Below are 27,320 nucleotides of genomic sequence, written 5' to 3'. Positions count from 1 at the left end.
ATATAGGTGCCCAAAAACTAAAACCAAAACCGAAGATTGGGATAAGTTATTTTCTCAACTAAAACACCCTTGTATCATTGGAGGAGATATGAATGCACATAATTCTTTGTGGGGCTCATATAAAAACGATAATATAGGCCATCAAATTGTGGAGACAATTCAGAATTTAGATTATGTAGTAATGAATAATGGACAACCAACTTGCCAAACGAGTCCAGGAAACTCAGATTCCATGAATGATGTCACGTTTTGCTCACCATCCCTTTTTGATAAAACTTCGTGGTCTGTAGATCTTGATACCTTGGGATCAAATCATTTCGTTATAAAGGTTGTGATCGATGTCTTGGGAACTAATGCTAATACCATTTATCCCAGTACTAAGTGGAACATTAAAAAAGCAAATTGGTCATTATACTCTCAGCTTGTTGATACCTTATTAAACGAAAAACCTCACACATCCTTAAATACCCAAGAAAAATATAATTTCCTTATTGACTGTATTAATGAAGCTTCTAAACAATCTATTTCTGAATATAAACCATTTAAATGCAAACGGACTCCCCCTCCGTGGTGGGATTCGGAATGTGATCAATCCGTTGCAGAAAGAAAGAAGGCATTAATAAACTATAAAAACAATTCTTCTCCTGAAAATTTTTGTAAATGCAAAGAAGTAAATGCTCGTGTCAAAAAATTCCTGAAATTAAAGGTCAAACAATGTTGGGTTGCATGGTGTTCAAAATTAAATAAACAAACTCCATCTAGTCTTATTTGGAATCAAGCAAGAAAAATGAATAGGAAAAAAGTTAATTTTTCATTACCTCTAAGTAATTCATGGGTAGACGATTTTTTCGATAAAATAGCTCCACCTTACGTAAATAACCAGTTAGATGTTATTAATTCTAAAACGCTTCCATCTGATCAGAATCATTTTCTCCTTACACCTTTTTCGAGAACTGAATTAGAATTTGCCCTTGATAATCGCGTTAGTACCTCACCAGGATACGATGCAATCAAATATCCTATGATACAACATTTACCAGATAACGCAAAACAATTACTTTTAAATATATTTGACCAGATAATTATTGAAGGCAACAGCATAATAGATTTTAAGCGTATTATAGTCGTTCCTATTCCCAAACCGGGGAAAGACCCTAAATTAGCTGAAGCTTACCGACCGATATCATTATTATCATGTATATTGAAGACTCTCGAACGGATGGTTAAGATTAGGTTGGATTGGTGGCTAAGGGATCAAAATCCTTTACCCGCTAACCAACATGGTTTTAAAAAAGGTTATGGAACTTTAGATTCCTTAACAACTCTTGTTGTAGACATTCAGAACAGTTTTTCCAGGAACAGTTATGTGCCCGCTTTATTTTTAGACATCGAAGGTGCTTATGACTCTGTCTCTCTTTCAATTCTCCAAGAAAAAATGATTACATTTTTTAATATTCCATCACAGTTTGCTTCTAACATTGTAAACCTGTATAAAAATAGAATAATTTATTTAAAAAATAATCATACTCTTGTAGGCCCTAGACTTAATAATAAAGGATTACCTCAGGGCTCCGTGTTGAGCCCTATTTTATTTAACATTTACACAGCAGATCTACACAACATCACTATTAACAATATTGCATTTAATGTTGTACAATATGCTGACGATTTCTGTTTGTACACAGAACACAAGAAATATCAGCAATCCATTGAAAACTTGAATAGTGTCTATGGTCTCCATAAAAAATGGTTTATTGAAAATGGCTTTGAATTATCATGCAGTAAATCACAAGTTTGTTTATTTACCAGACATAACTTTCCTAATATTAGCACAATCACCTTAGGTGGGCATAAATTTTCTTTTAAAAATAAAATTAAATATCTTGGAATGATACTCGACCAAAAATTGACCTGGAAGTTACATATTGACGACATGTTGAACAGGTGTAATAAGGGAATAAACTTTCTTAAATCAATTAATAGAACTTGGTGGGGATCGGATGTTGAAGTAAGTTTATTATGTTATAAAGCTTACATACGATCTATTTTCGATTACGGCAGTGTTTTGTATGGATCAGCAAGTAATGCACTACTAAACAAAATCAACGTTTTACAGAATTCAGCCTTACGAATATGTCTAGGAGCTATGAGATCCACTCCAGTACAAGCTTTATATTTGGAAGCCTTGGAACCTCCTTTAAATCTAAGACGAAGTTTTTTGTCCAAAAAATATTTAATGAAAGTATACTTAATTAACCCTCTTCTATACCAAAAAATAGTGACTTTAAGTTGCCATGATCTAACCAATAAATATTGGCAAAAAAAGAAATCTCCCTTACTGTGTGAAGCTTATAATCAAAATATAGTACTCTTAAAAAATATAGATAAAACGAACGACTTATTCAAAAAATACGCGTACTCTTCTTTCTTTTCTCCTACAGATATTATTGTACCAAATTATAGTGAAAACATATATTTAAATAAAAATATTCTTTTATCCATAACGAATAGTTACAATGAGTCAATAGCTCTATATACAGATGCGTCTAAATCTGCAGATGGAACTGGATGCGCCTTTTTTATACCATCGGGACATATAGAAAAGAAATTCAAACTGAAACCGGAGACTTCGATTTATACAGCAGAGGCTATTGCAATATATGAAGCTTTACTATATGTAGCTGAATTTGATTTCGCCCATATTATAATTTTGTCTGACTCCTTAGCAGTATTGAAATCTCTTGGTAAATATGGACCCCCAAACATCCAAGACTGCCCATACATTTATAAAATTAAACATATTAAACAAAATCTTTTAACCAAAGGAATCAATGTACATTTTATCTGGATTAAAGCACACGCAGGATTTGAACATAATGAGTATGTCGACTTATTAGCCAAAGAAAGCGTTTCATCCGATACCAGTATTCTACATAAAATAACACTGACTGATAGTATAATCTCTTTCAAGTCAACACTGCATCGGGAGTGGAGCTACCAGTGGAAGGAATACTCTTTTGTGAATCAAAATAGATACTCGTTAATTCAGCCCGATATTCCCAAATTTCCTTGGTACAAGTCTTGTAGAGCTTCTAGAAAGTACATAACTTCTATTATTAGAGTACGATTCGGGCACGCATGTTATCCAAAGCATTTATTTAAAATACAGGTTTTGGATAATGATAAATGTGAGCATTGTGAAGAGGAAAGTGATTTAGATCATATATTTTTTGGTTGTTCTAAAAATACAATTTACTCATCTAAATTAATAAATGATTTATTAAAATGTAAAGTAGCAACTCCTTGGAATATACTATATTTATTATCACTTGGTTCTGTAGATGTATACAACTCTTTAATTAACTTTTTAAAAGACAGCAAATTATCATTATAATTCCCTTAAACATTTTTAATTAATACCTTTGGTAGTTAGTAGTTTTAGCTGTTAAGCTTAGTGTTACTTAATACCTTTTAGTTGTTATCTTTGTTTTAAACCTGTTTTGTATAACTTGATAACTTGTATTCCTTATGTGTCTGGCAGTATGACGGTAAGTCTAAGCCAAAATAAAAAAAAAAAAAAATGGGTATTCAAATAAAATAAAAAACCAAAAAAGGTATATTTTTTATAAAAAAGGTCCATTAAATATGTGATAAAGATACGGATTTATAAAAGCGTAAACATCGTGAATACGAGAGGTGATGCATAACTTTTGAAACTATGTGTATTATCTTGTTTCATTGTAATTGGTGTTTTATACACGTTATCTTTATTATCGCACCAGAAAAAAGTCTAAATAATTTAACTCTGGAGATCGTGGAGGTCACCTTCTGGCTTCCAATAATGCTGGCAACTCTTTGTCCATAAAATATATATAAATTTTTCCATTTACGTGATCCTCAAAAAAGTAGGGTCTGATGACATAATTTCCCAGAATTCCAGCAAAAAACAGTCAACAACCATCTTGTTTGACTGGGGGTAAGAATTAGAGGGTGGTGAGGATTAGAAGTTGAGTAACAGTGGAAATTATGTCAGAACATGGAAGCATCTTGTTCTTTTTAAAATTCCTCCTACACTACTACTTTCAAAACAATTTCAAAAGCATTTACAATTTCCCTCGTACTCGTACTAATATGCAGATTCTCAGTGACACAAAGGATTACATTTAATTTATTTTCTTCATTTACAGTATATACAAAATTTTTTGTTTGATCAGATTTCTCGCAATCTACGTGATCAGTCCGTTGGAACCGTTCTAGTGTTCTTTAAAAAGCTTCTCGTTCTGTTTGTCGTCTATCAGAGAATTTCTGATGATAAATTATTGTTGCAAGTAGCACATTTTTGTTACACTCTCCTAGCACAAAAACCATATCAATCAGTTCCTTCTGAGAAAAATTCAAGTTAGTAATAGTAACAAAGTAACAAAAATTATAAAAATAATCTAATGTCAAAGTTTTAAGCAAGTTTAATGTCAAAATTATGACCAACTAGGTAGAATTATTGTGTGGTTTTATTAATATTTTATACACCAATAATCTCAACTACTTATGTATTTTTGTATATCATCCAATATTAACAAATTACGAACCATTAAGATTACTGTATTATGTTTTTTCTAAAAATTATTTTTGATTTAATATTTTCATGGACAGTCTAATAAAATTTCAATTAATTCTTTTGCAATTAATGTTTGGCTCAAAGAATCACGAATGACTCACAAATTAAAGTAATTAGGTATAGGAAATTCTTGAGAAATACTAAAGTATCATAAAATAGCATTTTATTACAATACTAAAATAGAGGGTGTTCTATTTAAAAGCGGTCAGAAAATACTCAGTTCAAATTTAGATCAACCCTGTATACCAAATTAAATATTTCGGTGTGTTAATAATTTTGGACAATAGTAGACTGTATTTAAAATCGTTTGAGTATGAATAGATTTTTTGATGTAAAATCTCTACAATTCTGCAGGGTGTTAATATTGCTACGAAGTAGAAAAACAAAACTGACTCACATAACATTGCAAAACCTTATATTAAAAAAAGAGAACATCGAGGAGAGTTGAAAAATGTGAAAATATACGATTAGAATACAAAAGACAAGTTTTTTTACCCTGTCAATATAGGCCCTGAATATTTGAAAATTCTTTTACCTATTTGTTTTCGTATCTCTTACAACAAATGAGTAATTGGACTTACCCGCACTAATGTCTCATCTTGTATCCTGTTAGTGAAATTTTTCCTGTTTTTTGAAGTTTGAACAGTTACTTTTAGTGTAGATTTTTCGAATAGTTACGTCCAAGTTTTTATGTTTAATAATTAAAAAGCCGACATTCAAAATTTTGTAAATTTTCTTTTTTTGTATCTCCTAAATTTTTTTTAGGAAATCTAACCATCGTTTTCCCATTTCGGAGATTATATTTTTGTCTATACATTATATAATGCTTTTATTTTCTCTTTAGTGGATTTTCACTGTTTTACTTCCAAGAAAAAAATCTATACCGGAAAAAATCGGTTCAACTTTGAAAACAACCGAACGCAAACTTAAAAGTTCCACTCTCGCATTTCCCTCGTAATCCATCGTTGGCTAAACCTTCGGAATAACACAATAAAAATCAGTAAAAACTAACTGTACACGGATGATCCTTTCGGTAATCCCTCTGATCTCGATATACTTTGAAAGATAACGTTTGACAGGAGGGAGAGGAATCCCTGATTTGATTTCTAGAATCCAGAAACTTTTGTTACTCAAAGTGAATTATCGAAAGTTGCAAGTTATATCCCTACAACTAGCTAATCCTTTCTGGAGCTTTCAGGAACTTCTCAGGAAAGGGCGGAGAAAAATTGGGGTTTATATGTTGTGAAGATTGTTTAAGATGATAAAATTCAATGGAATTCTATGGAATTGACGCAAATTTATTATTTTTGATAAAATAAAATGATTATGTTCTGTAGTTGTGCTAAATTTTTGAAAAAGATTAAGACAATGTTGCGTTTTGTCTTCGCCTCTTTCAACTTATATAAAAAAAGTAATGTTTCAAAAAATTCCTGAAAAATTTTACAAAATCCGGTAATTTGACATCTCATATACATCTTACATCATCATCATCAGGGCTATTCATTCCGGGTGGAATGTTTGGTGGAATGGCTTATTGCGGTGAATCACTCCGCATTCTACTTGTATGTTGTCAAAGTTTGTTGTATGACTTGGCTTTCGTTACAATTTTCTTCCACTATGACCTGGTCCTCCCATCTCTCTCTGGGTCTTCCCCTTGGTCTTTTTGTTTCTGGTTTCCATCTGGTGATCTTCTTAATCAGTAGGTCGTTTTTCCTTCTCTCTATGTGTCCTTACGACAAGGAGACGTAATATCGCCAAAGCTTTTCAACCTAGCACTAGAAGACGTCTTCAAAACGACAAATTGGTCAACCTATGGCATTAACGTTAATGGCAAGAAGCTAAATCACCTCAGATTCGCTGACGACATTGTGATTATAGCGAGCTCATTCGAGGAACTGCAAATTATGATAGAGGAACTCGCAGGCAGCTCCAAATACGTCGGTCTAAAAATGAACATGAAGAAAACAAAAATAATGGCAAACACAGATGACCCCAGACGCATCACTATAAATGGCAGTGAGATAGAAAAAGTCCAGGAATATATCTACCTAGGCCAAATCCTGAAACTTGACAAAGAAAACCAAAGTGCGGAAATTAATAGGAGAGCAAGACTAGCATGGGCAGGATTTGGAAAACTTGGTTGGATACTTAAGAACCGCAAAATACCTCAATATTTGAGGACCAAAGTGTTCAACCAGTGCATCCTTCCTATCATGACATATGGGTGTCAAACCTGGACCCTAACCAAGGCAAATATGAATAAACTAGCTACAACAGAAAGAGCTATGGAAAGAGCAATGTTAGGTATACGACTGTCAGATAAAAAGAGGAGCGACTGGGTAAGATCAAAAACAAAAGTCGAGGACATAACAACAAAAGTTGCCAAACTTAAATGGAGCTTTGCAGGCCACACTGTTAGACAAAAAGACCAACGTTGGAATGCCACGATACAACATTGGAGACCTTACCAAAGTAAACGACCGAGAGGAAGACCACAGATGAGATGGGTTGATGATATTAAAAGAGTAGCCGGAACGAATTGGAAATATGTTGCTCAGGATAGAGACCGATGGAAGGAGTTGGGAGAGGCCTATGTCCAAACGTGGACGATAGAAGGCTAAGAAGAAGAAGAAATGTGTCCCAGCCATCTCAGCCTCTATGCTTTAATAAATCTAACTATATCTTCTCCCTTCATTATGTCTCTTAGTTCATGGTTCATTCTTCTTCTCAATTCTCCGTTGTCCATTCTTATCGGGCCCATAATCCGTCTGAGGATTTTCCTTTCGAATATTCTCAATTTTTCTTCATCTTTTTTCGTGAGGCACATTATCTCAGCTGCGTACGTAACTACTGGTCTGATTGCAACTCTGTATATTTTCAGTTTTGTATTTCTGGATAAGTTCTTGTCCTTCAGAAGCCTATGATATCTCCAGTATGTTTTGTTGCCTGCTAGTATTCGTTCCGTTACTTCTTCAATTCTCTTGTTTTGGTCATTCACTATTATTCCCAAATATTTAAATTGTTGTACTCTTTCAAAAGTGTAGTTTTCTATTTTGATCTCTCTCGTCCTGTTATCTTATCTTCTAGAGCAGAGTAGATATTTTGTTTTTCCTTCGTTAATTTCTAGACCTCTTTTCCGTGCTTCTTTTGCCAGGATTGCTACTGCTTCTTTTAATCTTTCCTTGTCTCTTCCCATAAGAACTAAATCACCTGCATATGCAACTATTTGTGTTGAGGAGTGGGCTATAGTTCCTTTAATTTTGCTGGCCTTGACTGTTCCTTCTACTGCTATGTTGAATAATGTGGTTGACAGGGAAACGCCTTGTCGCACTCCTGTTTCTCTTGCAATTGATTTTGTGCTACCTTCTTCTGTTGTTACTTTAGCTCGAAATCCGTCCATGGTCATTTTTGTTAATCTGATTAATTTTGCTGGTATATCTTGATTTTTCATTTTAATAAATAATTTATTTCTTCCAATACAGTCAAAGGCTTGTCTGAAGTCTACGAAGAGGATGTGGAGTTCTATGTTGTGTTCGTGGCATTTTTCGATTGTTTGTGTAACTATGTGGATCGCATCTGTAGTGGATCTGCCTTCTCTGAATCCTTGTTGGTAGTCCCCCATTTTTTTTTTTCAATTGAGTGAGTTTTTGTTTGATGAGGGCTGTTAAAATTTTATATGTTGTACTCGGTAGAGATATTCCTCTATAGTTGTTACAGTTTGTTACATCTTACATGTTATTAGGTTATATACATCGGTTAATAAGTCCCAGGCCTAACTAGTAAAATAACATTTTTTGGCAAAAATTATCCTTTTCGAAATTTCGATGCCGCTCTTATTGTTGCCTTCAAATAGGCTGTAGTTTCGGCGATTAGTTTCTCCTCGTAGCGATATCTATTACCAAGGAGCATTTTTTTAGATAAAAAAAAAGGTGAGAGTCATTGGGGTCCAGATCTGGACTATACAGTAGCTGCGGAAGCAATTTAAATCGAATTCGGGCATTTGTGCCATCGTTTTCATCGATTCGTGATACGGTGCATTATCTTTGTGAAACCACAATTTTTTCTTCAACAAATGAGGCCTCTTCTTTACCATTTCGGTCTCTAAACGCTGCAATAAAGCAATGTAATAGTTACTGTTTATTATTTCTCTACCTTTGATACAGTTAATGGAAACAATTCCTTTTAAGTCTCAAAATACAGAGGCCGTAACCTTTCAGGTGGTTTGTTGCGTCTTTGGTCGCTTTGGACGTCTTTCTCCGGTTGTTGTCCACTCAGATGATTCGGGAGTGAAGTAATGGATCCATGTTATCCGATTAAACATGCCCAAACAACACCGAGACTCATCCATTCTTTGTTCTTTTTGCTCAGACGAGAGGAAACGCTGCACCCATTTGGAAACTCCTTTCCTATAACCAAGTGTTCGTGTATAATATTGAAAACAGTACCCATTTATTACCTGAGTGTCAGCTATCTCTTGCAACTTCACCTTGTAGTATTCCATAATAATGTTTAGCTTTATTTCGATGTTTTTGGGAATAATTGCCTCATTTGGTTTCTCAGATCGCTCAGCATCATTGATGTCGATTTTAATTCATCAAATTATCGTTTAATGACTGTAGAGTCATTTCAAGTTTGGACGGTATTTTTTCTCATCAAATAACAGTGCTAAATTATTGCTTGAAATCCATTGTTTATACAAATGAAATTTTGGCGCCTATCTCAATTTTTACACGTTTATAAATCATTTGTTGCATTTCAGTCAAGTTGATCTTCAGTTTCTGAAAGTTTTGAATGCAGTGGTTATTATATTTTATTAGATGTCTACGTTCTACAATTATTTACGAGCTCTCTACCTTTCATGTACATATTATGTTTCTTGAGGTACAAATCGATATTGCCAAAGAAAGATGTTTAAAATGCATAATGCAAAATTAACATTTTTTACGATATATCCTTATTTTTCATTGTTTAAAATACTTTTTAACTTGCCGAAGAGACCGTTAGATATCCGTATAGGTATTTGAAAGTGGCTTTCTGCGAAACCCTATAAGCATGACTACAGCTGTATCCGGTGGTTACTTGGTCATTTCTTTCATAACGTATATTATATTTATCATGAGTTTATATTTCCACACAAAAGATATCATGTTCGCCTTTTAATATAGATACTGTTCTTTAAATAGAACTAATTTAACTATTTAACTACTTTTAATATAGATAGTGTTCGTATAATTTTCTATCGTATTGACTTTATTGATTCCTGTGCGTACTCCACCCTTTAAACACCTTAAAAATACCTCTACTAATAGAAGTTTCTTGTAGATTATAACTTTCTTAAAAATCCAACAGTTGTTAAATTTATTAAAGAATAAATTCCATTTTAGTAATATTGCTTCGGAATGTAGCATTTTTAAAGCTTTCTTTGCCGCGGCCTAAATTTTTAACATTTAATAAAACATTAAAGCATTCGGAGTTATACTAAGATTCATGAAGAAACTGCCACAAAAAAATTGCCCAAATTCGTTTTACTTACTTCTAATAATATTGTCTCGCTTTATAAATTATTATTGTTGTTGAAAGTGCTTTGAATATAAAAATGTGTTACTATTAATAAAAAAGATAAAAGAATTAAATCAATACTAATGCAAAGAGTAAAACAAAAAAAAAAGAAAAGGACCTTTAACATTTAAAACATCATCGCATAAATGTGTAGATAAATTATTTTCGAAAGTATACTGTAACGCCCCTGATCAGTTCGGCGTTCGATGATCTACCGCTATCGAGAGAATTCGATTGGGTTCTGGAAGCGTTTCGAAGAAATTGTTAAACTATACAGGGTGTCCAGAAACTCTACCGACAAACGAAGATAGGAGATTCCTCAGATAAATTTAAGACATTTTAACCCAATTCTTGTAGTCCGAAAATGCTTCCTAAGGGAGCTAGAGCTCTTTGAAGATGGCTTTTTGTAATTAGCTTTTCTTAAATAACTCCAGAACGCGTTTATTTAGAAAAATAAAAATTGGTACGCATATTTATCCTCTAGAGATAAATCGATTACATTTATTGTGAATTTCTAATACCGATCATAGGCGTCCGTTTTGGGTAGAGCAAAGGATATTTTATCGCATAACTTTTATTTCTTTAACTTTAAAGCATTTTTGGCACTTTTATTAAATTATGAGGTATGCTAGTACTAAAAGGTACTCTTGCTTTAAGTCGGTAGAACACACCGTTTTCTAGAAAAATCGATTTGAAAATTTTTCGTTTATTGAATTTCCAAAAAAAAAACATTTAGAAAAACGAAAACTGGTACGTTTATTTACATTCCAGAGACGAATCGGTTTCATTAATTGCGAATTTCTAGTACCGGTCATATGCGTCCGTTTTGGGTAGGTGAAGAGTTACTTTATCGCATAACTTTGTTGTCTTTGATTTTTAAGAATTTTTGATTTTAGATTATTAAATTGTGAGGTATTTTAGTACTAAAAGTTACTCTTGCTATAAGTTGGTAAATACACCGCTTTTTTTGAAAAAAATTTTCAATTTTTTTTTTAAATTCAAAAACGAAAAATTTCAAATCGATTTTTCTAGAAAACGGTGTGTCCTACCGACTTAAATCAAGAGTACCTTTTAGTACTAGAATATGTCACAATATAATAATCCAGTATCAAAAATGCTTAAAAGTTAAAGACAAAATAGTTATGCGATAAAATAACTGTTGCCCTACCCAAAACGGACGCCTGTGACTGGTACTAGAAATTCACAATGGATGAAATCGATTTATATCTGAAAGATAAATATGTGTACCAATTTTTGTTTTTCTAAATAGAAGCATTCTGGAGGTATTTAAGAAAAACTAATTACAATACGCCATCTTCAAAGAGCTCTAGCTCCCTTACGAAGCATTTTCGGACTAGATGAATTGGGTTAAAATGTCTTAAAATTATATGAGGAATTTCCTGTCTTCGTTTGTCGGTAGAGTTTCTGGACACCCTGTATATAATAGCGATTATAACTCAAATAAGTTAGTCTAAAATATAAATATGTACGGTTAAGTAAATAAATGTTATAAATTAATTGTATTTTAGCGTTAGTGTTAGAAAACTTTAAATAAATAAGCATTACATAAGCATTACAATACAAAAAACTTCAAGTTCTGTTCTAATAATATAATTGTGTCATATACAGATTAGTAGCTATGAAATTTGAATTACTAACAAGTTTTCTGTCTTGTAGCAATCGATATCTTTCTCAGTATTGGGTATGTAGTGATCTATCTTGATCCTGGTAGCACCTAGGCAAGTATTTACTAATCGTAAGTAGCAGAAATCCCTTGATTACTTACTCCTTAAACAAAGACCCGCACTCTTCAAATGAAGGATTAAAGTCATTTTTTTGTTTACTTATGTATATAGAAAGGCAGCGCCCTCATTGAGTACTTTTTAAAGGGGCAGGACATACCGATCTACATCTGGTATGAGAGCTATCCGACCCACAGCGGAGAAGGATACGAGGGAAGAGTGTCCAGAGTATCGCCCGATTCGCCATATGGAGCTGCCTCCCTTAACCTCACCAATATTAGAGAATCTGACCAAGGATGGTAAGTTTGTCCATTTATTTTAGCGTTCTATGTATCATAATTGAATTTAGGTTTAATATTTGTCACTTGTTAATTGCCATTTAATATTTGAAGTATTTATTTTCTTCTTTTGTTGGCCTTATAACTCAAGCATTGTATGTTTATTAGTCATATTTCTATTTAATTTTCTCTTGCGTAGAGGTTTTTAAGCACTTTGGAGCGGTTCTTTTTTCTCTTCTTTTTTTTTCTGTAAGCCGTATGTTTTACACCGGTTATATTGCTACATCTCCTATTAACTATTATACAAATTCTCAGGATTTTAGCAGATATGCTGTATATAGTCTCTTCGCGAATATTCGATTGACCTTTATTTGACCCCGATGTACTCAAATATCTTACATCCAAACAATTATAGTAGTACAGTGAAACCTCGATAACTCGGATTAATCGATACCGGGGCCGATCCGGGTTATCGAAAATCCGGGTTAGCCGGAGAATATGGCAAAAATTAATAAAATACGGTATACTTATAGATAAACTCCGTTATAATTAAAATAACATGAAATATATAATATATGCACAGTACCTACACATCTAAATTATTAAAAACACGCAAACACAAACCTAAGCAAACGGAAGCAAACAATACAAGACTGTACTACACACAATAGTCACAATCGGAACGATGTTATGAACAGTGAAAACTAAGACCATTGTTTAAAAAATAATTTTTTAAATAGGCTTTTAGTCTTTTTTAAACAATGCTAAGACAGTTTGAAATAAATAAAGGAATAACAGGTGCCTGTTGTTTCCGATAAATCCGAGACAATGACCGTCGCTCTGCCGCCGCCGCCGTGTGCCATGAGTCATTTTTACTATCGTATACATAGTTCAAATTACACAAATACACATTATCTCTCAAATATATTACATACTATCCCTTGCAAGATAATTCGGATGGAATTCCCCAGATTAAGAGACTAGGCCGATATCAAGCACAAAATAATCTGGGGAATTCCATACGAATTATCTTGCAACGGATAGTACATTTTTATTGTTGAAATGCTTGTCTGATGAAAATCGGTCCGGGTTATCGGGGGCCAACTTATCGGGGTTCCACTGTATTATTCTGAGTCATCTCTTATTCCTTTTGTCCTAATATCAATTATTCCCCCCATGTTAGGAAGAAATTCTTTCAAGCAGTGCACTCTTACTGTCCTTCTTGATGTTCCAATCTGTGATGAGTGTTGGCGATCCTCATGGCAATCTTTATCTCTTATCTGAAGTAGCTCGCAAAAGCTGAACAGCTGTTGTGTTGAACCAGGTATGTATTAAGTTTCTTCAACCAAGATGTTCTTCTTCTTCCTGGACCTCGCTTTCCAAATATTTTTCCCTGCAGGATGGCTTGTAGGAGGTATTGTAGGAGGTATTGTAACTTTCGATATTTAATGGTGGTCAGTACCTCTCGATTCTTCTTCATTCTTTATTCTTCTGAGGCCTCCATATTTGTGATTCGGTCAGTCCACGGGATTTTAAGTATTCTCTAATATAGCCACATCTCAAATGCTTTCAATTTTCTGCACATATCTTAGCTTAAGGTCCAGGATTCAACACCATAAAAAAGGCCACAGAAATACGTAGCATTCTTTCTTCTATATCATGGGAAACGTTGGTAATATTTGAAGGAAGGTCTCATCCGATTGATGGTGGAACTAGATTTTCCGATGCGTCCTTTTCTCTTGGTTGTTGGTCCATTCTTCATTTCTTATGATAAGGTATAACAACCGTTAGTTGTAATGCCTCACTCTTTCTATTGGGGCCGTGAAAGTTCGGAAAAGCGACACCTGGTTTCATAGCTGGGCGACATTTTTCGCACTTTTAATTATATTGGCCAATCACATTAGTCCTGGTTACTGGACAATTGTCAAGGCCATAGCCCAAAAAAATTATAAGAAGAAAAAGTAATATTAAGGTTATGTTATTAAAAGGTAAACAATTGTATGTAGTAAATAAAATTAATTATTAAAATGCACTACTACACCCAAAATACAATTAATTAAATTTACTTTTATATAATAATTGCATATCATATCAATATTGTGGAGCAACATATAATTTTTCTTCTTCATTGACAGTAGATATGAAATATACGTCAATTTGACAATTTCAATTGACAATGAAATATTTAAGAAAGTTGCAAGATTTTTCCGCTATTCGCGCACGATAGTTTCTCGTATCCCCTCCAAGTACTTGCACACTGCGAATAGGACTTTGATTGACGTAGAGTTGATCTTCTGTTATCTTTTTCTTATGGTTATAAACTTTGACATATTTTGATATTTGAAATTGACATTATAAAATTTGACATTTGCATTAGGATTTTGACATTTGATATGTATACAGGTATGAATGCAAAGTGGTGTTCCTCAACCGTCCCCCCAACCAGCCGAAGAACGGAACCTGGTTCCACCTGGATGTGCACGCGCCCCCCAGGTTCGTTGTGACCCCCGAAGATATAATCTACGTTAACCTGGGGGACGCGATCATTCTGAACTGTCAGGCCGAAGGAACGCCCACTCCAGAGATCCTTTGGTATAAAGATGCTAACCCTGTTGATCCTTCTTCCACTATAGGTAAGTTACCATATTATTGTTTATAACTTATCATAACTTGTTTCTAACTGTCAACTTTGACAGGTTGTATCTCAGGAACCACTCATCGCAATTTTTTTTCTTTTAAAAGAAGCGTCTAGCTGCTTCCTTTTCAATACCGTTTTAATAATTTAATTTAGTCTAATATTTACCGAGATTTTCTATTTGTTTATAAGCCAAAAAAATTTTTATAACTTTAAAACATTCCTGATGCCACTCAAATAGTCCGATTTTAATTTTGTAAAGTACGTTAGATAGGTATTATTGTGCCTCTTTATACGAAAATCATAGTTATTCTGGTATATCACAAGTATTATTGCGACCGTAAATTGTTATTAGGAATTTAATTGTTGCTGAACTAGGTGTTTAATTTTCACCGGCTGCGGCTTCTGGAAATATAATCTACCTGTACCAAAAAATCACTAGGTTATTTAATTATTGTTAATAATTACTTACCTAAAATTTTAGTTGTTGGGAAAACACAGTTTTACGAGGAAAACTGTCGTCAAAGGAAATCGGTGTTTTTGGTGTAAAGTTAAAATCTTCGGAGTTACAGAGCAATAATTGAAAAAAAAAAACACGATATTGGAGCGTTAATTTGTTTATATAAAAAACTCACACACTATCTGCGGACTTTGCATTATATGATTAATATGTATACAATCACAAGATTCGAATCCATCAATAAAATTTCTGGTATAAATTACTTTTCCCCAAAAAGACCTATTTCCGATAATCTGCCCAAACTATCACCCTTTATGTGACTATCACACTTATGTGTTGCAACGGTGGTATATCCGTAGTACATATTTTGGTAGATTGTCCGAAATATATTAATGAAATACACAAATACTCAATATCCAAAAATATCAAAAAACCCTTTTAGACCACTTTTACAATTACTAATTGTAATTTTAAAAACCTATTAAAGTATCTAAACAACATTTATTCTAAACAAATTGTAAGTTTCATATTTTATTTAGACATAGTATATAAAGTTAAAACATAGTTTACTTCAATTTCTAAAAGACACAAAATTATTCCATAAACTTTAATTTACATATTGAACTACATACTTACTTGCTAAATTGCAATTTACTCTTTAATTGTATAATATGTTCTCACTGCAATTTTCAATTTATAACTTAGCATAACGATGGTCATCAGCAAGCACCAAAACAGAAAGGTGAAGGTCAATGTCGACGGAACATATATGGAAAGAGTAACAAGAATAACGTACCTCGAAAGTAATATTGATGAAACTTGGTACCATGCTTGGTATTTCGCCTTCTTCCATTCTTTCTACATGTCTCATCCAATGCAGCCGCCCTATTTTGAATGTTTGTATGGTTTAAACATTTATAATATTTCCAATTTGTAAGTATCTTTCAGTATTAGTGGGACCTATAAAGTGGGAAGTATAAAATCTTGGGACCTTATGACGACCCAATTACTAACCAATGCCGTGTGAGAACAAATGCCGAGGTCAAACAGATGTATAGGGCTAGCGACGTAGTCCAAGAGACCACAACGTATAAGATCGGCTGGCCATGTTCATAGACTCCCTAATAACCGCATTACCAAGTTAGCCCCGACAGGAAGAATGCCCTTAGAACATTAGAACATCCACGAATGCGATAAAAAGATAACATATGATTAGATTTAACAATGTGGTTACCCTCTGGCCCAACTATCATTAACAACCGTTGAAGATAAAAACGAGTTGTGCAGTCATCTCCATACCGAGTTGTAGTACTACTAAAAGAAGAAGGCTATGCATTGTATCCTAAATATCGATATAAATATGTGTCGATATATTGAATGTTGAATATAGATATAAACATATCGATACAATTTTAAACTGTGTCGATACTCTGTCAATACTCTGTATTGATACATCGTTGCCATCCTCAGTTTAGAGAAGGCGCAGGCGTAGGAATAGTCCTTTAGCTCTTTTTATTATTGGAATGATATCAGATATTATGCCGCATCAGTTTCTTATGTCTCTGAATCGTGAGTGTTCTGCGACCGGTCCTCTTCAACCTTTATTTTGCTCATGATCATGACATCAAAGAAAATGTTCTGAATTAGATTTATAATGCTGTTTAGAAGTTGTTCTTCTTGAATGTTATTGTTTACAGTTGGCTCCCTGAATCTTTACCCGTGCGTCATCATTTAAAACATACGAAATAAGTTGATGACAAGTCGGAAATTAGTCCAGAAAGCCACTGCGTGTCCGCTAGGAAAAATATTCCGATTCGGATTTTTTGCACAATCTTACTTAAAAAGGACCCCTTTTAACAAATTTGCATGTTGCCAGGACCAAAAGTGGGTCAAATATTTTTTAAACGTTTTTTTTTTTGTTTTTTTCCTAAAATTATTTTTTTGCATAGAACAAAGTTTTTTTTAGGTTTTTTGGATCATTCCAAACAGAAAAGTTCTTTAGTGACATTTCTCTAAAGTTGATAGTTTTTGACATATAAGCGATTAAAAATTGAAAAATTGCGAAATTGGCTATTTTTAACCCTCAAAAACTATGTGAAAAACTGAAAATTTGAATGTTACCAAGGTAGGTGGATATTCTTTAAAAATCGATTGATGAAATCCCAAAGAGTTTTTTGCAATACAATATTCAAAACTCCTTTGTTTTTTAATAACTAATCTAGCGTGCGCGACACTATTTTCCACCGACGACATGCGACAGTATGGTGCAAATGGAAGGAATAAATTCGTTATTTCGTAAACCGGCAACTTTAGAAAAATCCCGAAACAGGTCGATTTTTATTTTTAAGTTATGATATTGTGGTAGATATGGTATACTAGTGACGTCATCCATCTGGGCGTGATGACGTAATCGATGATTTTTTTAAATGAGAATATGGGTCGTGTGCTAGCTCATTTGAAAGGTTCTTTAATTCTCGTAAAAAAGAACCTTTTAAATGAGCTACCACACGACCCCTATTCTCATTTAAAAAATTCATCGATTACGTCATCACGCCCAGACGGATGACGTCACTAGTATACCATATATGCCACAATATCATAACTTAAAAATAAAATGGGGATACAGCTAAACGACGACTCAACATTATACACACTGCATTTTGCTGACGATCAGGTGGTGATTGCCCAGGATAAAGATGATCTAATATTTATGACAAACCGGCTGTTTCGAGAATACAAAAAATGGGGCCTATACGTTAATATGAAGAAAACCAAATATATGTGTATAGGAGGACAGAAAAGTGAGTTACATCTAGAGGATGATATGGTTATCGAGCCAAGCACTGATTATGTATACCTTGGAACGAGAATCCAACAAAGTGGAAGGACAGAATTCGAAATAGAGGAAAGAATTATGAAAGGAAAGAAGGTAATAGGAGCTTTGAACTCGCTACTTTGGTCAAAAACCATATCAAAAGAAAAGAAAACACAGCTTTATAATAGCATCTTTAAAAGCGTGGTACTGTATGGATGTGAAACCTGGCAACTGAATAAGCGAACAGAACAGAAGTTGCTTGCACTGGAAATGGACTTCTGGCGAAGATCGGCCTGCATCTCCAGAGTCTCACATATAACGAATGAACGGGTACGAGATGTTATGAATAGAAAAACAAACATAATTGAAGAAATCCAACAAAAACAACTTTGTTGGTATGGCCATGTACAAAGAATGGAGGAACATCGACTCCCAAAGCTAATAATGGAATGGCAACCCCCGGAAAGAAGGAAAAGGGGCAGACCGAAAACAACCTGGATAAGTGGAATCCAGAAAGCCATATCTGAGAGAGATCTCCGACCAGGAGATTGGACAGATCGACGCGGCTGGAGAATAGGAACCGGAAGGCGCAGGACGCTATAAACCGGTGTTATATATATAAAAATAAAATCGACCTGTTTCGGGATTTTTTCCTTAAAGTCGCCGGTTTACGAAATAACGAATTTATTCCTTTCATTTGCACCATACTGTATACACATTACATATGCAACGGTGGAAAATAGTGTCGCGCACGCGTGATTAGAAATTAAAAAACAAAGGAGTTTTGAATACTGTATTGCAAAAGACTCTTCGGGATTTCATCAATCGATGTTTAAAGAATATCTACCTGCCTTGGCAACATTAAAATTTTAAGTTTTTCACATAGTTTTTGAAGGTTAAAAATGGCCGATTTCGCAATTTTTCAATTTTTAATCGCTTATATGTCAAAAACTATCAACTTTAGAAAAAAGTCACTAAAGACCTTTTCTGTTTGGAATGATCCAAAAAACCTAAAAAAACTTTGTTAAATGAAAAAAAAATAATTTTAGAAAAAAAGCGAAAAAAAAACGTTTAAAAAATTTTTGACCCACTTTTGGTCCTGGCAACATGCAAATTTGTTAAAAGGGGTCCTTTTTGAGTAAGATTGTGCAAAAAATTCGAATCAGAATATTTTTCCTAGCGGATGCGCAGTGGCTTTCTGGACTAAATTGAAATTTACTAAACGCAACAGCAAGTGACAGTAGGTGACTTGCTGTCGCGTTTAGTAAATATCAATTTCCGACTTGTCATCGACTTATTCCGTATGCTTTAAACGATGACGCACGGGTAAAGATTCAGGGACTCAACTGTAAAGTGGTTTTTAAATGGCAAACGGCCTGAAACGAACAGTTTTTTTTAGTATATTATTTATGTCAGGAGTTGTCGAAGTGGTCTTCACATAAATTGTAACAAAAACTTCGTCTGGCGGTATTAGCAACACCAATCTGTCAAAAAGTTTCCGACATAACTGGTTTGAGTTGCAGCAAATCCGCGAATATGTAAAACTAGAGATTATTATCGCCGCAAACAAAAGCTGGTTTAATCTCGATTTTCGAGTACATTGGAATTACACCAGATTTAAACTTTGAACATACGGAACTTTTATACGGATCTGTATTATTTCAAGTCCGTTTCGAGAGTTTTGCTCTATTTGTCAAGTGCTGGAATCGTGTTGATCAACAAAATTAATTTATTTGGAGCCAAAACACGTTGCAGTGATAAAGACACGGAAATTACGGAGAGGTTTCGATGTAAATTTCCTTGAATGTAGTCAACAATATTTTAACATATTCTGTTAAAGGTAGAAGACACTGTTACGCATCTGAATACATACGGATGAATTAAGACGCCGTGAGATTGAGGCCCTTTGGAACGCATTTAAACGCACTTGTAATAGGTGGGATAATCACCCGATTACTTTTGCTGTAATTTTTTTTAATGGGATCTGAGGCTTGTTAACATAAAACGCATTTCAAAAAACCCTATTAAAAGAAGTCTGGAACGGTTAAATCGGGTGATCTGGCCGGCCAGTGCAAACCCCCAAACCTAGAGATTAGGCCAGTGATACTCAACCTGCGGCCCCCGGGCCACATGCGGCCCTCTAGCGTTTTTCATGCGGCCCGAAGGCTCACTAAAAGGCCCTGTAAACGAGTAAATTATTTGTCAAATTTCACGTGTTTGTCAAATTATTTGATAGTGTGCCGCTGTGTTTGTGCGTGAAGCAGACAATTTGATGACTTTAATTTTGAAATTATATTCAAATATTTAAAAACTCTGGGATTAAAAAGCAGGTAATATTAACTTTTATTAATAAATTATTAAAGTTAGTGAACAAATACCCATTTTAAAAATAATCAACACTTATTTACTACACTGGAACAACCCATTTTTAGTAATCACAAGAAAAATCCAAGTCCGGATTAATAAAAAAAATATAAAGTCATTGTGACCTTGAAACAACACCCTGTATATTTAAATTTTCAAGATTCATTTGCACATTTGAAAAGAGCACAAAAAACTGAGTTTACATGTTCGCTTTAATTTTGGACACAGAAAATTTAATGACTTTAATTTTGACATTAAATATACTGAAATTTTTAAGAACTCTAAGATTAAAAAGCAGGGTTTTAAAGCACTTTGAATAATAAATTATTAAAGTTAATGAATAAATACTCATTTTAAAAATAATCCATAATTATATACTACATTGGAATGACACTTATAGTCTGTTCGCTTAACTCAACTTTCTAGATATTTTAGTCGGTAATTTTGCCAATTTTAGTAAAATTGGCAAAAAATAATTACTAAATAGTTAATAATCACTAAATAGTTAGTAATTTTGCCAATTTTTGCAAAATTGGCAAAAAACAAAAAAATTATCGACTAAAATATCTGGCCAGTTGCGTCTGAGTTTAGCGAACCGACTATATCTACTTATCACAAGAAAAACCCAGGTTTGAAATAACAAAAAAATATAAAGTAATTGTGACCTCGAAACAACATCCTGTATATTAAAATTGTCAAAATCCGTTTTCACATTTGAAAAGAGTACAAAAAACCAAGTTTTAATACCGCTTCAATTTTTTGTGCAAACAATTTAATGACAATAATTTCGAAATTTAATCGAAATTTTTGTTATGAGTGTGGTCTTTTCAAATGTGCAAACGGGTTTTGAAAATTTCGAGATATACAGGATACTGTTTCAAGGTCACAATGAATTTAAGTATAATTTTTTTAATCCGGACCTGGATTTTTCTTCTGATTAGTAGTTCTATCGTTTGGGTTCTAAATAAGACATACTTGTATGAAATATCAAAAAATACACAAGGTGGTTATAAAGTTATGGATCCAGACAAAAATAAGCAAAATCGATAAAAACACCCTGTAACTCGGTTATAAAAATGGGTGGGGCAATAAATATAGAATATCTAGAACCGCCTCAGTGACCTTATTCACCATTTAAGTATTTCCGTTTCTTAATGAAACACCCTGTATACTACTCCACGTATGTGGCCCGCAAGCTGTGGTAATAGCTAGGATGTGGCCCAGGGGGAAAAAAGGTTGAGTATCGCTGGATTAGGCGATATCGATTGTACCTCGAGCAGTGTGCGCCATTGCACCGTCCAGTTCGAACCACAAGTTCTCCAGTCCCGACTTATCTAACCAAGGAAGGACAAAATTTAATAATCATGGCTTTATGGTTCGTGCTGTCCACAGTCGTCCTTTGGTTTGCGTTGTTCTCAGAGAAAAATTTCCCGATGACTCCTCCGGCGTGAACACCACACCAGGCAGTACCACATGTTCTCCAGCTTAATTCATCCAATTGAGGAAGAAAATGTTCAATAATCATGGTTCTAGAGTCCGCGTCGTTCACAGTCGTCGTTTGGTGTGTGCTGTTCTCAAAGAAAAATGGCCCAATGACTCCTCCAACATGAACAGCGCATCACGCAGTAACTTTGAGCGGGTGTAATGGCTCTTCATGGTTGATACACAAATTTATGGTGCCCCAGAAATGATAATTATGTTTATTCACTTAACTGATAAAATCGAAATAAGCCTCATTGCTCATGATAATAAATTTGATGAAATCTCGTCCTCTTGTTCGTTGAGATTCAGGATGGCTCGAGCGTAGGTTAGACGCGTTTAGCAGTTAACAGCTGACAGTTAACTGATACATTGTCTGCCCTTTGTAGGAGAACATCTTCAAAGCTTTCACCAAAAGTCTGCTTGGGAACTGTTGGCTAATGCTCAATTGTGTGACACGTCGTCTTGTCGATGTTCCGGGCTTTTCCGGGATGTAAACGCAGTTAATGAGCAAGAAGTTCAACCACCCCAGATTCGCTGACGATGTCGTGATTATAGCGAGCACATTCGAGGAACTGCAAATTATGATCGAGGAACAAAGATGGTTGTTTTATGGTATGATGGTTGTAGTATGATAGTTCACAAAGAGAACCAAAGTGCGAAAATCACAAGAACAGTAAGACTGGCGTAAGTAGGATTTGGAAAACTTATTTGGATACTTCTTTTTTCTTCTTAAGGTGCCTATCCGTTCCGGATGTTGGCGATCAGCATGGCTATCCTAACTTTGCTTGCTGCTATTCTGACCAGTCCGGTTGTCGATGTATTAAACCACTTTCTCAGGTTTTGAAGCCAAGATATTCTTCTTCTCCCTGGTCCTCTCTTTCCAAATACCTTGCCCTGAAGAATGAGCTGCAACAAGCCATATCTCTGTTCATTCCTCATAACATGGCCAAGATATTCCAGTTTGCGCTCTTTGATTGTGACATTAGTCACACGATCCACCCACGTAATTCTCAAAATGCGCCTATAACACCACATCTCGAATGCCTCGAGTTTTCTCAAAGAAGCCTTGGAAAGTGTCCAGGCCTCTACTCCGTATAATAACATAGAAAATACATACCATCTGATGATAGAGATTTTGGTAGCAAGAGGTAAATCGTGGCTTCTGAAAAGAGACTTCATCATTATGAACGCTGATCTCGATTTTCCTATGCGCTGTTTTATTTCACTTGAGTGGTCCCACTGGCTGTTTATGTTGGTACCAAGGTATGTGTAGCTGTCGACCCTGTCAATTAGTTGTGGGTTAACCGAAAGCTGTGTATTTAATATTTCGCGCTTACTGACTACCATGTACTTTGTTTTTTTCGTATTGAGATCAAGTCCGTATTCTCTACTTATATCTGATATGCGCGACATTATTCTTTGCAAACCATCTAGACTGTCTGCAAAAACTACAGCGTCGTCGGCATATCTAATGTTGTTCAGACGCACTCCATTGACTAATACGCCTTCCTGTAGTTCTCCCAGCGCCTGCTCGAAGATACATATTAGTATAGCAAATACATATATCTGCAAAGATACAACATATCTTTGTAGCAGAAATGTCGATCAATCAACGGAATAGAAAGTGTCTTCTTACAATATTTTGCGTTTCCCTCAAACCAACCACTCTCAAATTACTTATGTCGTAAGATACTAACACCTATTTTTGTATTTTACTTGTTTTTGTAAACTCACGCTAAAGCCTCAGACGCGATAATCCCCGGAGCTTAATAATTTAATCTCTGTTTCGCCAGCATCAGAATTCGAATAGATTATAACTTGGGATCCACACAACTAGCAGCTTTGTATTATTTTAAATACTGTGATGTTTACGTTTGCCTGGAGCTGAATTTGTGTTGACCATCACAGAAAACGTAATAGCAACGTGGCGCTTTATGATATGAGCGGGTTCTGGTGATTGTGTCGTCGTTAGTGCATTCGTAAAGGGCATAACGTTATTAATTATGACTAGAGGGAATTTGTGGACATGTTTAGTTTGTGCTTAACAAGACAGAAATCCTCAGTAGTTTGTATGTTTGCAGTAAGAATTTAGACTGGTGTGGACTTAACTAAATAACTTGACAACAAATGGCTTTCGAAAAAGAAGGTAAATGACATGATAACATTGCTTTTTTATTTCAATACATCAATAGTATTGTAAGAAACGATTTACTATTTTTATTGGGAATGTACTGTTGTAGAATTGATTTTTTTTTTAATTCAAAAAAATTATAGTTCATCATTTAAAAAAAAAATAAAAATTATATCAAAGACCATTAGATCATAGATTCTCATCCCAATCTAATTTAGCTATTAGACAGTGTTTCGGGAAAGTGAAAACGATTAGTGATAATGATTCCACGAAATGAATTGGTACACTAACAAACAACTCGGGATTAGAAAGTGGACATATCGTTTGGCGAGAACAATAATGTTTTTAAAATGCTTCCGGGAAGATTTAGTGATGGTAAACATATTGTTTTAGTTTTTAGAAGTAAAAGTAGTATATAGGAAAAATCTAATTATGATATTTCTTAAAATTTGACAAATTGGAAAGTTATATAGAAAAATATTTAAATGTTGAATGAAGTAAAAGATAGACGTACCCTCAATCATTTATTGTAACTTCCGACGACCGGTTTCGCTCTCTAGACTTTGCGGAGCATCTTCAGGTCAACGGTTACAAGTCACTAAATGATTCGGATACAAGGAGCTACTACCTCAGTATTCATTAACATGATGTTTTTGCTTAAGTTATGCTAACGGGATATGGTGGAATAAACGGAGAATGTTACAAAGGTAAACAAGTTTATGTTATTTGGGAATTCTTGAGGGTGAAGAGATAGTTGTTGAGAAGCAACCAACAAATCTGTGCCTGTTATTGTGTTTGTGAAGTAAACTATAGTGAATGTCATATATACAATTTTTTAAAAATTTTGATGGTTTTAATGGTTTTAAAGATTTTTATTTCTAAAATGAATAACCATTTTCAATTTCGTTGCAAAACGAAAATACCAGAGAAGGTTCCCATTGTTTTCATTCTGGTGGGATATGTTATATGCCATTAGAGTGAAAACTTAGTCTTTTATTTTTATTTCTATTTATTAAAAGATTTTGTTTTTATTTATATTTATTAAAACACTTCTATTTATTAATGTATGTGTTAGTGTAAGATTGACAACGTTTGGATCAAGACGGGTAGAATGTGTATTATGTATGTTAGATGTGGATGTGCAGCTGTAACCTAAATTGTTAAGGTCATTACTTCTTGATGTTTTAATGAAAGGAGTAGTGGTCGTGTAAGGGAAGACCAAACAGAAAGCTTAAAAAGTTGTAGCTAAAATATAATATATTAAATTAGCAGTCATATAATAAAAACAGTAATAAATGTGAATTGATAGACAACAATGTAGGTACATGGAACTGAGATATAAATCAAAATAAAAGGGGTGGAGAAATAGAGTAGAAAAAAAGATAGGAAGTAAAATTCAGTTGAAAGTAATTGATTGTAAATTGAGACTATGTTTTAATGATATAAACAGTGAAGAAATATTAATAAACTATTGAATTAGATAAAAGAAATTAATAGTAATAAATTATATTTTGGGGGTATACCTACATTGTATTTTAAAATTCGTCAATAAATAAATAAGTAAATTCACATCAAAATTAAACTAAAAACAAAACACACAGGGCACAAGACGATACAACAAATAATGTGGGAATTTTAAGATTGGTCAGGAGCACTGCATTTAATTTATTTAACTGTATGATCTAACCTTACTCTCAATGATTGAGAGTACGTCTGTCTTTTACTTCATTTAGAAAAATATTTGGTTCTTAAGAAATGGGTAGGAAAGGTTTTGAGAGAGGCTTGTTTTTGATTGGGTGGAAAAGATTGGTAGAAGGGATAAGAAAGTTGAAGTCTGGATTTGCGAGAGAAGAGAGGGTCACTATATAATGGTTATCTGATGAGAGCAGTCCAATTTTCAAAAGTGAGAAATCAGTGTATAGTGTTGTGATTGGCCTTTGCGAGCAGAATCAAGTTGAAACCAAATCGTCGACCGGTTGAAAAGTTAATATTCCTGGTCCGAGGGAGATTCCTTTGTTTTGTCTAGAACGAGTAGCTGATTGATATCTATTTGCATAAGATATCGAGCAAGAAGAAAATTGAGTAAGATAATTCGAGCAAGTCCTGTGTGTTGTTGTGGAAGCAGTTTGGACGAGAGGGACCTTTTCGCAACATCCATAGAGTACGTTGGGAGCATCGATAACCACGCAATCCGGAAAAAGGAGGAAGTGAAGAAACAAAAAGGTTAGTCAAATCATTTGTCGGAAGGGAGAGAATTTGTTTATATCGGAACCATATTTGCTTATTTGTTTATTGAACATTACTATAACGCAGTTAGTCATTTCAAATTTAAGAATTCAATTCAAATGAATAAAAGTAAAATTTATTAAATTTAGTATGAGAAAATAATAATTTATTTAAATATTTTTTTTTGTTAAAATAAAGAGATATCAGAATTAAAGTTTGATTTATTAAGTAAGAAATTGTTGCAACAAAGGTAAATTTAGTATTTTTAAATCATATGTACACGGATTATTTGGTAAACGAATAACACAGGCCTACAGTGTTTTTGGTGCCAAAGTGTTTAGAGCTGATTTTAGGTATATTTGGGGTGCTGATTCCGAATATGGCTTTAGTTTTGCCCTATCAGCTCTAGTTTTCAAGATAACGTAGTAGGTCTGGATCCCGTGTATGAAAAAAAAGTTGATTAATAGCAAGCTGAAAATTTGTTAATAGCTTAAGGGTGTCTAGTCGGACAAACTTTGATATAAGGGAACACTGGAACAGGGGAAGTTTTAATTGTGGAACAGGTTAAAAATTTGGAACGGTCAGACCACGAAAACGGCATATGTATTTTGTCCGACAGAATAGACTTAAACTCTTCGAACAGAGATTAAACTCTCATGCAAAAATCAGACTGCTATCTATCACCAAATTGGAGTTTTAATGAGTGGAACATGTAGAATATATCAAATGACAGGAATTATGACAGGTGATAAATAGCAGTCTGATTTTTGCATGAGAGTTTAATCTCTGGTCGGAGAGTTTAAGTCTGTTCTGTCGGACAAAATAAATGTGCCGTTTTCGTGGTGTGACCGTTCCAAATTTTTAACCTGTTCCACAATTAAAACTGTCCCTGTTCCAGTGTTCTCATATATCAAAGTTTATCCGACTAGACACCCTTAAGCTATTAACAAATTTTCAGCTTGCTATTAATCAACTTTTTTTTCATACGCGGGATCCAGACCTATAGGTCATTC

The 27,320-nt window shown here is 34.1% G+C and overlaps 1 protein-coding gene across 1 annotated transcript in view; it reads left to right on the top strand.

The window, feature by feature from the left end:
• The window catches only part of LOC126885627 (protein turtle), a 672,203-nt gene that overhangs the window by 520,907 nt on the left and 123,976 nt on the right, over window positions 1-27,320 (top strand). The window contains exons 6-7 of the mRNA XM_050652257.1: window positions 12,064-12,215; window positions 14,598-14,827. Coding sequence (XP_050508214.1) covers window positions 12,064-12,215; window positions 14,598-14,827 — 382 coding nt within the window. The remainder of the gene's footprint in view (window positions 1-12,063; window positions 12,216-14,597; window positions 14,828-27,320) is intronic.

This window comes from Diabrotica virgifera, chromosome 1, assembly GCF_917563875.1.
Source record: "Diabrotica virgifera virgifera chromosome 1, PGI_DIABVI_V3a".
Lineage (NCBI taxonomy): Eukaryota > Metazoa > Arthropoda > Insecta > Coleoptera > Chrysomelidae > Diabrotica > Diabrotica virgifera.
Note: the sequence above shows the minus strand (reverse complement) of the source record. Positions and strands in the feature narration are given on the sequence as shown.